The 17,668-nt window shown below is 33.7% G+C and overlaps 1 protein-coding gene across 1 annotated transcript; it reads left to right on the forward strand.

Moving 5' to 3' along the window:
- Positions 1-13,173: 13,173 nt before the first annotated feature.
- LOC132712734 (uncharacterized protein K02A2.6-like) lies at positions 13,174-17,175 on the forward strand. The gene has a single exon (XM_060695157.1). The coding sequence runs from the start codon at positions 13,174-13,176 to the stop codon at positions 17,173-17,175; it is 4,002 nt and encodes a 1,333-aa protein (XP_060551140.1).
- Positions 17,176-17,668: the final 493 nt, after the last annotated feature.

A 17,668-nucleotide genomic window follows, 5' to 3' on the forward strand; every position in this document is an offset into this window, starting at 1 on the left:
AAAATTATGTCAATTTGTCAAACAAGAGAAAAATATACCTGTCTTTAAATGCGCTTCATGTCTTGAAAATTTCCAGATTTCTTGATTTCATACTTATAAGCAGTATAAATATGGCTGTAGTATCCATAACGGTTGTCATGATTATTTTATTAGTAATTCTCAGTTTATTTCTGATACAAGCGAACATTTTTGTTATACTGTCTTGTATGCAGATATAACACATTATGCGAATGATCCGTCGCATCGCTTTCATACGAAACATATCTAAGCGTGATTTAAAATGAATTCATTACTCTATTAGCACTACTTCTTTAAAATGCCCTTTACATAACTTAAGATACACCAAATAGTTCACATAGGGTACCTTCTTGATAAAAAGAATGTTCTTTTGACAAGAAATGTGCGTTATATCACACATTTAGATAATGTATATTAAGGTACGGGGCAAAGTTATAAGCGATGCGGGGCGTAACAATAATGGAGTATCTATCTAAACTGGAGTTATGTCAATGGTTTATTAAATACTATTTGAAAAATGCTTTTGAGTAAATTAAACTGGACCGGAAACATGTTGTGTCTTAAGGACCCCATGGTAATAAAACTCTTGTGTCTATCGTATACAAGATGGTAATGCACTACAACGTCGTGTATTCTTACAACTTATTTACTTCAAACAATAGCAACAACAATAATGACATCACAGAAGTAGACGTACATGCATAAGAAAGCACTAAAAATGTTGACCATACATGTAGATAAGGTTAAATTAAGCCAAGTTCACTTTTTATAATAAATACGGTAGATTAATGTATTAACACCAAGTGATATATGCTTGCTTAATAGCATACTCAACTCACTTCCAACAACTGTAGATAATAATATTACTTTAAATTTATTTAAACTTTAACCTATGAATTTTACAAATAAATTGGTGACACATTTTTCGATTCTTGGAAAGTATTAACTTAAGGTTTAGTGTACCTTTTCCACAGTCGCCATGACAAGCGATTCTATTACATTCAATGTATTCTACAGTTTCCATAGAAACTTATACAGACAGTACATATCTTTATCTTAGGTATTATGTTCGATCACACCAAATTATCCGTCGACGTTAAGTGCATCACAATGATATATTGAAATTATATGTCATCATAAGATCACGTGGATGCCAGACGTCCATCTCTCATAAGAAAGAAGACCATTGCTGCCTCGTACAATAATACATTGGTCTGAAAGAAGGAATTATAAACAAACATTTTTTTCCATTTTTCAAATCAGTAAAGGAAGTTTGCAAATTTTGTTATCCAAACTTCTTTGCTGATCTGAAAACTTTTTAGTATTTATTTTGTTTTTCAATCCGAGTGTTCAAATCCACTCACGTGAATTTGCCACTATAGACAAAGAAGGAAAAAAACGGTGTTAAACTGCCAATAAACACTGGTTAGGGACTACGTGTATATGCGGCTGTTATGTTTTCACCCTCGATTATATAGTTTACAAAGCCTTTTAAAGCAACAATAAAAAAAATGTATTTATATTTTAAGTTCTTATAATGTTTTCGTTTCATACACTAGCATACACTTACACCACATGTTTGATTCGTATCAGTAAATAAATATTTTAACAAAACGGCGCCAATCCGTAAGCAGCGTAATGACGTCATCCTAAGTAAACAACTCATTCGTAAACAAGCTGACGTTATTTCATACATACAAGAATGATAAATGGGGCACTGTTTTTATTGTTGAAAACTTGATAAAATAACGTTTTTTTTTCTTATTATTTCTTTTCTTTAATAATTTCTATTTCTTCGCAACAATAGGGTGCGAAAATCAAACAGCGTTATACAAAAATCGGCACCGGAAGATATTTCCGCTTGAAAAAATAACATTAGTGATCTTCTTTATTTTATTGTGTTAGAATCGAAATAACATCGGCCCGAGGGGTGTGTATCGGCTATTTAACACCGGTTTTGTCGTTTTGATGAGAAAAAAATTAACCACTCAGGCCTACGGCCTTCGTGGTCATTTCCTACGCATCAAAACTCCAAACCGGTGTTAAATAGCTGATATACTCCTCCCAGGCAGATGTCATTTCTTAAATATACAACTTATATCGACTTATTTTAAATTCAAAATGAGGTAATGAATTTTTCAATGTTTTATTTTTTCAAATCGAAAGTCGAATTTCTATTTTCTGTTAAACATATTGTGCAGAATATAAACTGTAGTGCGTAAAAATTATGTTGCCAATAGCAATACCAAATACCTTTTTCTACAGTGATTAAACGTTAGTCTTCAAAAGTTCATTTACTGTAGAATAAAATGTATTTGTCTCTGAAAAAAAACTAAAGGAAGTGAAATCAATGGAAGAGATTAAAGCTTGTCTCTACAACGGTAAGAGCATCCTACCACACAATTCCTTTAGAAAATCACAAAGTCTACTCCCCACCCCCACAAAAAGAGTAAACTATACTATAATTCTGTTTCTCGATTGTCATTAATTAAGAAAATGTCTTAAATTGTATGGTGACATTTACAGATGATGAGCCATTTCACTAATTATGGTACATCAACAATAAAATGGGTCGAAATAAAGCGAGTTTATGATCTAAAAGTAGAGACACTTTCCATTAAATCAGGGGAAATCTTAGATTAGCATATCGTATTGGTTAACAAATGTATAAGCCTATATGGTTTGACTATACACTCTACTTTAGGTTAAAGGAATAGGAATGGATGGATTGATGTCTGTCTAATATAAATATTCATCATTTAAAAAGAGGTACCATGACAGTTTTTCTGTTGACATCAACCCTATAAGTGAGAAATTCGTGTTTTAAGACACTATTTTTTACTTGAGAAATAAGTTCATGGGCGCCGCCATTTTGGCGTTCTGTCACTCTCGCGAGACAGACGAGACCGAGATTGTGACGTGCTACACCCACTTCCGGTATAGGTGTACACGCTGGTACAACTGAAATATATCTTGATGAAGAACTTATTAATTTTATCGCACACACTATATATAATAATTTTGAAAACAGCATATGGAACTAAATTGCTTTAATTAATCAACTGAAGACGCCGCGACATTAATTATCATTTGTCCGATGTTCAAACTTCCTTTTGATCCCACCACATGATTTAAGCAATGACTGCTTAATTTTCAAAGATAAACCATCAATATAATTTGGGTACTATGAGAAACTTGAGAAACTTCTTCAAATTGACGATATATCCTTTTATTTTGAACTTAATTTTCGCTAGACAAGCTGTTCGAATAGGTACGGAAGAGCATTAGTGCCAGGTGTATGTTTTTTATTAACTCGAAATTTCGAGTTACTAACTCGAAATTTCGACTTACTTATCTCGAAATTTCGAATTACTAACTCGAAATTTCGACTTACTAACTCGAAATTTCGACTTACTTATCTCGAAATTTCGAGTTAGTAACTCGAAATTTCGACTTACTAACTCGAAATTTCGACTTACATTGCACGACTTTCATTGGTTGCCGGTGAATGCAAGGATTGAATTCAAGATACTTTCTTTCGTGTGTAGCTGTTGCACATTGACAGAGCACCTTTAACATTTATTTAACAGAACAATTTTATAGGGTCAAATTGTCCACACATACTGAACATATCCTTCGCTTTCTTGTGGAGGGGGTGGGGGGGGGTGTAAAATCACACTTTCCACATTTCCGTGTTAACCGGGTGTTTCTTTTTCTTAAGCACACATACAACCATCATGTGGAGAAACAACAAGTCCAAAACCCACCCTATTGTAAACTGTGCAATATCATGTGTTAAATAAGTTTTAAATGGCGTGTATACGCCAGTTAGTCTGTCACGTTTCTTTATACTAATAATGTTTTTGTAACATTATTCATTATTTACTAATACTTTGATTCTTATTGTATTGATAAAAGTTGATAAAAGTGATACTTGTTGTTATATATATGTTGGGAATAATATAAAAGCATCCGACTTTACAAGAAATATAGTCCAACAATTTTGACAAAGGCCTCAGCACGCCCTATTTTGGCCACGCCGCGATACTTTCCTCAGATGTTCCACACGTGAAGTATAGGATCGGTTTTTTTACAGGGATGAGAAGAATATGATTAGTGAAAAGATATGTTCGAACAGATGGGATACAATACAACGTCTGAAGAACGCCTGAACGTACAAATTAAAGGAAGCCTTGTATTTTTTAGGTCGGGTGTGAACATGCCATTACTAAGTTTAAGTTAATTTTCAATAGTTTTTGTCCAGGCACCCGTTTCTCCATCTCCATCGTTCAAAGGCACTGCCTACAATATCTTATACCATCTAACTAATAACTTTGGCCATTCTTGTAATGTTAATAAGTCGAAATTTCGAGTTACTAAGTCGAAATTTCGAGATAAGTAACTCGAAATTTCGAGTTAGTAAGTCGAAATTTCGAGTTACTAAGTCGAAATTTCGGGTTAGTAAGTCGAAATTTCGAGTTAGTAACTCGAAATTTCGAGTTACTAACTCGAAATTTCGAGTTAATAAAAAACATACACCTGGCACTAATGCTCTTCCGTAAATAGGGTACATCGCCGGTCAAGTTTTTTTTTTCAGCGTAAAATATCAACTAAATCCAATATGCAGAGATCTGCTGAGGACGCGATTTTCCGCCATTTACGCTAAAAATGAGAATGGCGCAGGAAAATCGGCAGCCAGACTAATATTGTATGAAAACAAAACTGTCCGTTAGGTTATTTAGGAACCCAGTCAAAACTGGTACCAACAGCAACAGGTTGCCCATTCCCCTGTAATTACGCATATCATCGGGTTTATCCAGTTCCCTATAGCTTTTTTCCACGTTATCTACTTACCCAATCCCTTTCCCACACAGATACGCATTTCTACTACCGTAAATTTATTCCATTAAAACAAAACATCATAAATCTACTTAATATTTAAAATGATTATTGGTAACTGAAAAAAAATTGTTGCTATTTTATGAAATGCTGTAATTTACAGTATAACTTGACAGGTGTGGAACTTAATTTCCCCTAAGGTCATTCAGTTCACTGATGAAGCGTAAAAAAAGATGTCTATTTCGTCATTAGAATATTTTACAAGGGTGATTAACCAATCAGGGCAACATTGTGCATGATCAAAAGGTATGTCGGCACAGAGGCATACAAGGAGCAATAAAATCGTCAGTACACAGTGTGACAGGAACATTTGGTGCAAATTAGGAACAATTAAAATGGATAATGCACAGTATTAGACATAATTAATAAGTAGTAAGAACCAGCAATTGTGTGAATAAATTATGCAAATTAGATTTTTGAGCAGCCAATAAAAATGTTTTGCCTGCAGTTAATATTAGGCTACGATTACGATGTAAATAAATACCACTCCGCATCATACGTTGACAGAAATGTTAACAATTTACTTTTCAAAAGAGTTGCTTATATTTTTGAAATGTGTACATCAATTATAAATATGTTCACACCTTTTAATTTGAAAGTCAGAATCAAACTGCAAAAATTTAATTACATGTACTATTAAGAACACGTTTTGGTAGGATTTTTATAATAATGATAATTATCGCCGTTCAATAATTAACAGCCAATTATTCGTTGGTGCATTTGTTTATTTAATTGCATTATTTGATTGTGAAACTTTGTTAAATAATAACATGTGTATTTATTAAATCGGTGGAATATTGTTTAATTACACTAAGATTAGACTTTAATAAACATAGCATTGTTTGGAGTAACGGGTATCACTGGCTTGAAGTGATGCGACCGGTAGACGTTGATTTTTTATTTGGTTTTTTTTTTTAGTTATTTTTTTTTATATTGTTATGTATTTTAAACCAAAAAAAAAATCTCCTCTTCACCACCTGTGAAAATTAATTTGTCTGGTCAATACATTATTATATTAATATTTTGCTACGATTCTACTAGATTTATCATAAATCTAAAGATGTGGGGAATTGACATCACGCGCAATTGTTTTTATACGGCCAATACACAAACATGGCCGCGCCTACTGATTTGTAAAAATCGGTGATTTAGAGATTTAAATTTTGTTATCATTCGTTAAATATTATTATTTGGCGACAGAAAATTTGCAGATTTATTATTTATTGTATTCTTTTTCTGAAATCAAGTTTTTATTCTAACCTTGTCTTTCCCTTTAAAGATTATTGATATTGTTACTGTGTTTTTTTTAATGCGTTAATTTAAGGTCGCCGCCGGAAAGCCCACATTGGCGAGCCTTCCTAGAGCGTCCCGCCGAGATTTTTTCGTCGATTTTTCCCAGCTTTTATTGGTGGAGGAAGACCCCAGTTGCCCCTCCGAGCATTATTTCAGACACGAGCGGGTACCTGGGTAGAACCACCGACCTTCCGTAAGCCAGCTGGATGGCTTCCTCACATGAAAGATTTCGACCCGAGTGAGGATCGAACCTATAGCGGTGAGAAACCTGTGATCTCAAGTCAGCGACATTAACTACTCGGCCACGGAGGCCCCATATATCCATATATTGTTACTGTGTGTTACTATATATCTAATTATTATCAATTATGCAAATAAAACAATTTTCAAACATCGAAGAATATGTAAAATGTGTACTTCAAAAAGTTGTGCACATTATATTTAATCAATAAATTACATGCATTCATTGCTTATTGGAAAATTGACTTAGAATTTATAGAAAATAAATTTCTAATTACCTCCCTTTATGTACATGAAATGTTAAATTGGGTAATATCTTTATAAATAGTGCTTATTTGAACTTACAATATTAACAAATCTTAATTTGAGCATCATATTTATGAAATTAAACCATGAAAAAATTATGTTACAGGATCTATAAATAATGTAATTTACGTGTTAGGGATACTATATCATAACTGTATGGACATGAATGTTCATAATTATAATGACTAAATAATAATGCATTTAGTGACGTTAAAAAGACACTTGCATTATTTCCAAAATTGAACTATACACTACATTCTTAAACGAAAATGTGAAAATTAAAGGTGTTCCAATTATGGAATTGGTTGACAAACAACTTGTAATACTATAATTATCTGTACCAAAGTTATTTTAAAACTTTGATTAAAAAAAGATTAAACATAATAAAATGACCTGATTTAAAAACAATTAAGTACGAATATGATTTTTTTATTAAATATATAGAGGATATTGAATGAGTTTAGTTTAATACTAAATTTATTGAACGAGTTGAATAAAATCATATTATGCGAGCCTCTGGCGAAAGAAAAAAAAACATTGAGTCTCAATCTTGAACATTGGCATTTCAACACCAAATGTTGTAAATATTCGTAGAGCTCTGAACATTTTTTTTTATAAACCCTTGACATTTTCAAGAGATCTATTAAAAAGATTCGCTGACAACCTAACCTTCTTGATGTTTTAAAGTTCTAAAATAATGACAAACGCAGACGCAGTGTATAAACACATTCTGGTGAAAATGTAAAACAAACACAGATACACGCTTACTGATTTTTTTGAAATTTTAAAACACATTAAAATGGTGTTGTTAATGTGTACCTTAGACTTAGAGTTTCTCTTTTACGATGTAACATTTAAGTTTGTTTTTTTTTTTGCAAAAAATATGAAATATTTTCTTGTCTGTCTGTTTTCTTGTTTTACGATTTAAATGTTTCTTTAAAATACCTAAGAAGATCAAACGTCTGCGATTTTTTTCAACAGATATAAGATGTGCATTACAGTCGTTTCTCAATTGCAACTTTATCAATCCATTTGATAAAAAAATGAAAATATTTTAAAAAATATTTTGAAAGCCCATACCCCAAAAGCAACAACAAAATAAGTATCCCTAATTTGACATAACATAATAATAAAATCAAATATTGACCTTTTTGTGTGTTGTACAATTTTACGTAAGGCGTTTGAATTTTATTACAGCAAAAAAGAAAACATACACATAAAAAAGAAACCAAAGAAAGAAGAAAATTAACAAACAAAACCAAGAAAACAAATCGAGGTCGCTTTGTGTTCTTCACAAAAAGTACGACTGAAAAATAGGATCAAGTTAAGCAGTATAAATGAAACCAATATTCTCAGTTGCCAATTTCAAAAGGAACAACACTTCATTTAACTAATTCAATAAAGTTGTTAACTCTTTCCTGCTAATAAGTCGGGTGTGAAATGAAATACTATGATATTTTCTTCGGATTTATAGCGCATTTCGTTGCTCATTATTTCGGCCAAGAAATTGGTAAGAGAAAGGCATGTATGACAACACTTTGAAACAAACTTTTAATGTCATAAATTGTTAGATTCGAAATAAACCAAACAATTGCGGATGTCATTCCTCCTTTCTTGTTAATTCGATGGACTTGGGAAAGGAAATTTCCTACCACTAGCTTTAAGTCATGATATGATGATGACGGATGAAATGCTACCTAAAATAGTTGTTATATTATAATGTTTACAATGAAAAAGCTTACTATTTATGGACGTTGTTGACACGAAAGATAAGAGGAGACGTATTATTCAAACATGTTGAATTATGTTTTATTTTCTTTTTTCTTCCTTTGTTCGTAAAAGCCTACAATGTCTTAAGCAGGGTTCTATTTATACCGTCTTATCTATTTGAGTATTGATGTCTCTTATTTTTTGCAAAGTTATATATACAATTGAACACATTAATGACAAAGTGTAAAGCTTTTTTTTAAAATTTTATCTGTAAGGAGTTCAATGCTTGTTGATACAATCACGGATCCATTCCTGGGACCAACTAGTACAGAGAAATACTAGTAGGTGTAAATTTTCAAGTTCACAGAAACAACAGCTTGCTTGAACGCACGCGGTCAGCAATCCCAAAAAAAGCTAGTCCGACGCGTTTATCACTCGACCAGGCCCACTTTGTCTTATATACTTGTACTATTTCAACAAAAGCAAGGAAATGAAAACTAATAAAGGACAACAAAAAGAAATGTAGTAAATCATGTTGGTACCTTTACTGTCTGCTAGGCCACCATCGAGACACACATTTATAACAGTGCTTAAAGATATTAACATTACTCTGAAAAATCATACCGAATTATCTGTCTGGGTTCAGATAATTGCAATGATTGATAGATGTCATCTGTATGAACAGTTACATTATAGTTAGATGGTAATTGTCATCGCCGTTATTCGGATATCGACTTTATGTAGACATTAGTCTTAAAGTGGTATTATGCCCATCTTAGTGTAAATGATTGGTGCACAGGTAAAGATAAAAATAACTTTACATTTTGACATACGTAACTGTGTTCAATTTTATATTTAATTTTGCTAATAAAAATAATAATATTATAATAATGATAATATTAATAAAAATAATAATAATAATAATAATAATAATAATGATATTTATAAGAATTATAATTTTTGAAAAAGAGTGGGACAGACTTTTCATAATTTAGGTATTTTATAATATTTTATTTAAATCGAATTATAAAATATACCATAGTTTTAATTACAATTAAATTTTTAATACTTATTCAAGAAAGTTTACAAAAAAACAAAAAAAAAACAAGAAAAATACAAACAAAACAAACAAACAATTCCATTTGCACATGCATTCAAATAAAACTAAGTGATTCTGTGAACTATGTATGTATTAACCTAAAGAAAATTGCAAACACATCTTGTATTTTAATTCCCAGTCTTGTACACTTACTAAACCAAGCTGAAGAAGATATCAATAGTTATTATCTTTGTGACATTTTAGATAATACCAAATCATCAGACAATGTTAAGAGTAGCACAAGAGAATACTTAAAATAGTTGTTTTATTATAGTTGCCTGTCAGACATTCATTTTTCTTCATTGAATCCACATCGCTATTTCCAACACGAAAAAGGGGTCGCCATGATAAAAAATAAATACAACACATTTTAGATTGCACGGACAAATTAAAACCTCTGTTCGTTTTACACAGATATTAGTTTATACTTAAGTTAATTACTTTCATATAATTATCAATTGATCCGTACATGTAACAATATTTAGATTAAAATTGAAATGAAATTAATATTCTTTTTATTGAGTCAGACACTGTTCACTTGTAATCTCTAAGAAACCTGTTCAGAAACATATAAGGGGAAACGTGATAAATCCTTTATTCGCTTGTTTCCTTTAAAAATCGTAAAGATTATATTGCAAATAAAATTGAATGTTGCATAGTTATTCGATACATTCCAGTATATAGACTATGCCTGCATATAATTTACAGACTTCAGTGTAAATCTTAAAATATATTGTATTCATTATTGAAGTATATATACAGTGTACATACAATTCCAAAATTGTGTAAATATTTTATGACATATTCTTTTTTCCTTTTGGCGTTTAAACTAAAAGTTAAAACTACGCCCTCGTGATATAATTCCTCGCATCTGAACTAGATTAAATCACTGTTTGGGATATATTATTTTCTAATTAAATGGCATTAATGTAGACAATTAATTGTATGCATAATTTCTGTCCTAGGATTGTTCAAGGATTGTGATGCAATATTGCTTAAAGATAGGAGTAAATGTTACAATGAGCAGCTATAACAGATGTCCATTACAATGAGCAGCTATAACAGACGTCCATTACAATGAGGAGCTATAACAGATGTCCATTACAATGAGCAGCTATAACAGATGTCCATTACAATGAGCAGCTATAACAGATGTCCATTACAATGAGCAGCTATAACAGACGTCCATTACAATGAGCAGCTATAACAGACGTCCATTACAATGAGCAGCTATAACAGATGTCCATTACAATGAGCAGCTATAATAACAGATGTCCATTACAATGAGCAGCTATAATAACAGATGTCCATTACAATGAGCAGCTATAACAGATGTCCATTACAATGAGCAGCTATAACAGATGTCCATTACAATGAGCAGCTATAACAGATGTCCATTAGAATGAGCAGCTATAACAGACGTCCATTACAATGAGCAGCTATAACAGATGTCCATTACAATGAGCAGCTATAACAGATGTCCATTACAATGAGCAGCTATAACAGATGTCCATTAAAATGAGCAGCTATAACAGACGTCCATTACAATGAGCAGCTATAACAGATGTCCATTACAATGAGCAGCTATAACAGATGTCCATTACAATGAGCAGCTATAACAGATGTCCATTACAATGAGCAGCTATAACAGATGTCCATTACAATGAGCAGCTATAACAGATGTCCATTAAAATGAGCAGCTATAACAGACGTCCATTACAATGAGCAGCTATAACAGATGTCCATTACAATGAGCAGCTATAACAGATGTCCATTAAAATGAGCAGCTATAACAGACGTCCATTACAATGAGCAGCTATAACAGATGTCCATTACAATGAGCAGCTATAACAGATGTCCATTACAATGAGCAGCTATAACAGATGTCCATTAAAATGAGGAGCTATAACAGATGTCCATTACAATGAGCAGCTATAACAGATGTCCATTAAAATGAGGAGCTATAACAGATGTCCATTACAATGAGCAGCTATAACAGATGTCCATTACAATGAGCAGCTATAACAGATGTCCATTACAATGAGCAGCTATAACAGATGTCCATTAAAATGAGCAGCTATAACAGATGTCCATTACAATGAGCAGCTATAACAGATGTCCATTACAATGAGCAGCTATAACAGATGTCCATTACAATGAGCAGCTATAACAGATGTCCATTAAAATGAGCAGCTATAACAGATGTCCATTAAAATGAGCAGCTATAACAGATGTCCATTAAAATGAGCAGCTATAACAGATGTCCATTAAAATGAGGAGCTATAACAGATGTCCATTAAAATGAGCAGCTATAACAGATGTCCATTACAATGAGCAGCTGTAACAGATGTCCATTAAAATGAGCAGCTATAACAGATGTCCATTAAAATGAGCAGCTATAACAGATGTCCATTACAATGAGCAGCTATAACAGATGTCCATTACAATGAGCAGCTATAACAGATGTCCATTACAATGAGCAGCTATAACAGATGTCCATTACAATGAGCAGCTATAACAGATGTCCATTACAATGAGCAGCTATAACAGATGTCCATTAAAATGAGCAGCTATAACAGATGTCCATTACAATGAGCAGCTATAACAGATGTCCATTACAATGAGCAGCTATAACAGATGTCCATTACAATGAGCAGCTATAACAGATGTCCATTAAAATGAGCAGCTATAACAGATGTCCATTAAAATGAGCAGCTATAACAGATGTCCATTAAAATGAGCAGCTATAACAGATGTCCATTAAAATGAGCAGCTATAACAGATGTCCATTAAAATGAGCAGTTATAACAGATGTCCATTGGTTGGTTTGGTGATTTCTGTATCATATTAGATCAGAAAAGTATTAGGAATAGTTTTTGTTAATATGAGAAATTGTCCCAATCAAATATCTTAGTTATAATTAGACTGTTCTTCTAACCCTTCAAGTACTAGGAATTTCATATATGTTTTCATTACATTTAATGTTTAATTTTAAGAGGATGAAGCTATGTTTTATGCAATACTTTTATAAAATCCTTTATCAACAACAGAATGGTGTTGTTTCCATTACCTTATGGTCGGTTCTGGAAAGTGCTTTTACATAATATATGTCACGTGCACGTAAAATGAAACTTTTTGCTTCTGTTCAAGTTGTTCTTGTAGATATCATTAAGGTACGTGATACAGTTGAAGAGAATATTCCATGTACATGGCTACAATCAATATCTCTACCACTTAAACCCTATTAAAATATTCCTTGCAATGTCAAATTCACAGACGGTTTGGAATAATTGAGATGGGTTAAGCTACAGAGGCATGTCCTGTCTGTAATGATATTGAGTTATTTTATATTCATATGACCTTTAACCTTAATACTCATTTCTGTAAATTTCCACTGACCACGTTGTGCCTGTAGAATGTTATATCCTGGGAGATTTCCCGCCAATGCAACAGTCCAGATAATAAAACTGACTAGAACACACCTGTGTCTTTTCTCTTATTATATTCACATTTGTGAATCGCATGGACCAACTTTAATAGTATATAAGATATACAAAGAATATTACATGGTGTCAGAATTTATAGTTGGAATTATAAGATAACAAAATATGGAATTAACAGGACTTTCTGTGCCAGTTATAAACTGGGAAGCTTCAAATCTTCCTGAACAATGGATTAAATTCCAAAGGCATGTGGAACTGATGTTTACAGGGCCGCTCAAGAACAAAACTAAGAAAGAAAAAATATCATATTTGTTGATATGGGTCGGTGACAAGGGCAGGGACATTCACGCTACATGGGAACCCTTCACTGGCGATGATGCTGAAAATCTTCAGGCTTATTATGATAAGTTCAAAGCACATGTGCAGCCGTCCTTGAACCCGATATTTGCGAGGTACAAGTTTAACAATGAAGTGCAAGGCACTGACAGTATTGATGCCTTCATCACAAGACTAAGACTAAGTGCAGCAGATTGCAGCTTTAAAGACAAGGACGAAATGATCAGAGACAGAATTGTTTTTGGGACAAATTCTGGAAAAGTACGAGAGAAGTTGATAAACAAAGGCGATGGATTAACACTCGAAAATGCTATTCAAATCGCACAAGCACACGAATATGCACAGAAACAACTTCAATCAATGGCAGCAGCTAATGATGTACACCTGGTTAAGCAGCACAAATCAAAACATAAAGGATACAAGAACCAACCATTTCAGCAACCTAAACAACAACAACAACAACAACACAGAAATTATCATAACATTCAAAAACAAGATGGAAGAAAACCACTGAAATGTCAACGATGTGGACAGAACACTCATAGACCAGGGTCAAAATGTCCAGCTGAACATTCAAAGTGTTACGCATGTGGAAAGCAAAATCATTTTGCAAGCGTTTGCAGATCTAGAAATAAAAACGTTGACAATGTGAAGTATTCTGAATACAATTATAGTGACAACGTTCAATCGGAAAATCAGGATTATTACGTTGATATGGTAAAATTTTCATCTTCTACTCCTGATCGTGCCTTTGTTTCAATTAATGTCGGTCCTTCCCATATTCCTGTTAAATTTAAGATAGATACTGGGAGCGCGGTAGATATTCTACCATTGAGCTATTATGAGAAATTAAAGATAAAACAACCTCTTGAAATCGCGGAAAATAGATTAACATTGTACACAGGCAACATGTTACCTGTATGCGGTATAATAAATCTGCAATTGCGCTACAACAACAAGACTAGCGAGTCATTATGTTATGTTGTTGATAGTCCGACAGTCCCGCTGCTAAGTTTACAATCGTCTGTAAACTTAGGCCTGATAAAGCTCACCTATTCAATAGACAGATCAAATACAGAATTAGATAAACAAAGGGTCATGTCAGAGTATGGGAACTTATTCCAAGGTGTAGGGGTTATCCCAGGTGAATGTAAACTTCACATTAAGAGTGATGCTGTTCCTGTAATAAACGCACCTAGGCGAGTGCCGGAAGCTTTAAGGGACAGGCTTCATGAAGAACTCCAGCGCATGGAGAATGATGGAATAATAACTAAGGTCACTGAACCCACGGACTGGGTAAACTCCCTAGTCATTGTAGAAAAACCAAAGACAGGTAAACTCAGAGTTTGCCTTGATCCAAAAGCTTTAAATGAGGCTATAAGGCGACCTCACTACCCAATGCGTACTATTGACGACGTTACATCAAGACTGACTGATGCAAAATACTTCAGCATTCTTGACATTACACACGCATACTGGAGCATCAAACTTGATGAACAGTCTTCATTATTAACAACCTTCAGCACGGTATTCGGCAGATACCGTTGGTTAAGACTCCCATATGGCATATCTGCATCGAGTGACATATTCATGCAGAAAGTAGATGAAATTTTTGAAGGATTGCAGGGTCTAACAGCCATAGTAGATGACATTTTGATATATGGGAAGACACGTGAAGAACATGACGCAAACTTGCGTAACGCCCTTGAAAGAGCACATTCCAAGGGAGTAAAGTTCAATCCGGACAAATGTATAATCGGGGTAAATGAAGTCCCATTCTTTGGTCACCTTATAACATCAACAGGGTTAAAGCCAGATCCTAGTAAAATAGAGGCAATTATGAACCTCAAAATACCAGAAAATAGACAGCAACTTGAAAATGTTCTTGGTATGGCAAATTATCTGCAAAAATTCTCTCCAAACCTAGCAGAGGTCACAAGCCCCATGAGATCCTTACTAAAGAAAGATGTAGAATTTGTTTGGGATTTTTCCCAGACAGAAGCATTTACGAAAATGAAAAACATAATCACAAGTACCCCTGTTCTTGCATACTTTGACCCAAAACAGAGTGTAACTCTTGAATCTGACTCTTCGATGCGTGGGGTCGGCTCAGCCATCATCCAAAATGGCCGCCCAGTTGCCTTCGCTTCTAGGACATTGACAGAGACTGAATCTAATTATGCTAACATAGAAAGAGAGATGTTAGCAATACTGTTTGGTTGCACGCGCTTCCATCAGTATGTATACGGTAGACATGTAATTGTACACTGCGACAACAAACCTATTAGCTCAATCATGTTGAAAAGTTTGTCTGCATGTCCACCGAGACTTCAAAGAATGCGGTTACAGTTATCAAAATATGACCTTGACGTACGCCACGTTCCTGGAAAACAAGTACCAATCAGTGACTTACTTTCTAGACAACCGTTTCCAGAGACATTACAATTAGAGGGTCTCGACTTACATGTACATACAGTGTTGAAAGGGTTACACATAACCGATAACAGACTGGAATCAATCAGGCATGAAACTCAAAATGACACGAGCATGCAGATTCTGAAGAGAACTATTATTGACGGATGGCCAGTTTCACGTGCAGACTGTAAACAAGAAATAATTGAGTTCTGGAACCACAGGGACGAATTGTCGTCTGTAAATGACCTTATATTCAGAGGACAGAGAATCGTCATACCTGTATCTGCAAGAAAACAGGTGATTGAATCAGTGCACCAAGGTCACATGGGTGTAGAAAAATGTTTACAAAGGGCTAAAGACGTAATGTTTTGGCCTGGTATGACAAAAGAAATCACAAATCATGTTTTAAAATGTGCTTTATGTCAAAAGTACAGGTATTCCAACGCAAAAGAACCATTAACTCCCCACGACGTGCCGGACCGACCTTGGCAAAACATTGCCGCTGATCTCTTCTCCTTTGACAGTAAGGACTACTTGCTGACTGTAGACTACTATAGTAGATACTTTGAGGTAGATGCTCTACCTAACACACAAAGCATTACTATAATTAGAAAGCTAAAAGTTCACTTAGCAAGGTATGGCATTTGTGACAAACTTGTCACTGATAATGGGCCACAATTCTCTTCTGAAGTATTTTCAGATTTTGCAAAAGATTGGGGGTTTTCCCACATAACATCCAGCCCACTCCACCCAAACAGTAATGGATTGGCCGAAAAAACAGTGTCGATTATTAAACGGATATTCAGGAAAGCTCAGGAGAGTAATCGAGATCCTTATCTCGCGATACTTGAGTACAGAAACACCCCTCTTGAATGTGGCTTCTCCCCAAATCAATTACTAATGAGTAGAAGAACTAAATCTAGTCTACCTACCACAAATTCTCAGTTACAACCCAAAACAGTAAATTGTAAACAGGTACGCGAAAAGATGCAAAAAATAAAGCAGAAACAAAAAAGTTGCTATGATAAAACATCAAAGCAACTACCCCTTCTTACACTTAATGAGTATGTCCGCATCAAGGTCAACAAAACATGGGAACCAGCAAAAGTGATAAAAATTCACAATGACCGATCCTACTCTGTAATAACTCATGCAGGTGGCATTTACCGCAGAAATAGGCGAATGCTTAATAAAACTGAAGAAACTTTCCCAGAAATTCAGGAATTTTCCCCCAACATTTTGGCTAATAACCCTATCACTCCCTCAATTAATGGAAAAATTTCAGAATCACATGATGCTGACCACTCATTGACCTCCAATAAGCCCAGCCCAATTGACCACTATTATCACACACGATCAGGCAGGGAAGTGAAATTGAACAAACGATATTATAATGAGAACATGGTGAACAATTGAAAGAAAAAAAAAATACTGAGTGTTTACTAATAAGAAAACATCACAAACAAAAAAATAAACTATAAAGAAAATATATATAAACTGGAAAAAACACATACATTGTTTGATAAACATATATTTGTTTACATAAACTGATTACTTAATTGATATTTAAACATGTGTTATTCTAACGTTATTTTAAATTGAACCATATTCATTTATGATTTATTAATGTGGATACCATTCAGCTATATGTATTTAAAAAGAGGGAAATGTAATGATATTGAGTTATTTTATATTCATATGACCTTTAACCTTAATACTCATTTCTGTAAATTTCCACTGACCACGTTGTGCCTGTAGAATGTTATATCCTGGGAGATTTCCCGCCAATGCAACAGTCCAGATAATAAAACTGACTAGAACACACCTGTGTCTTTTCTCTTATTATATTCACATTTGTGAATCGCATGGACCAACTTTAATAGTATATAAGATATACAAAGAATATTAC

The sequence above is a fragment of the Ruditapes philippinarum genome, unplaced genomic scaffold (assembly GCF_026571515.1).
Source record: "Ruditapes philippinarum isolate M1 unplaced genomic scaffold, ASM2657151v2 ctg7083_1_1_1_1, whole genome shotgun sequence".
NCBI lineage: Eukaryota > Metazoa > Mollusca > Bivalvia > Venerida > Veneridae > Ruditapes > Ruditapes philippinarum.

Bases quoted from the DNA above. Each gene is read 5' to 3' on its own strand.
- LOC132712734 (XM_060695157.1), top strand. From the start codon at position 13,174: ATGGAATTAACAGGACTTTCTGTGCCAGTTATAAACTGGGAAGCTTCA.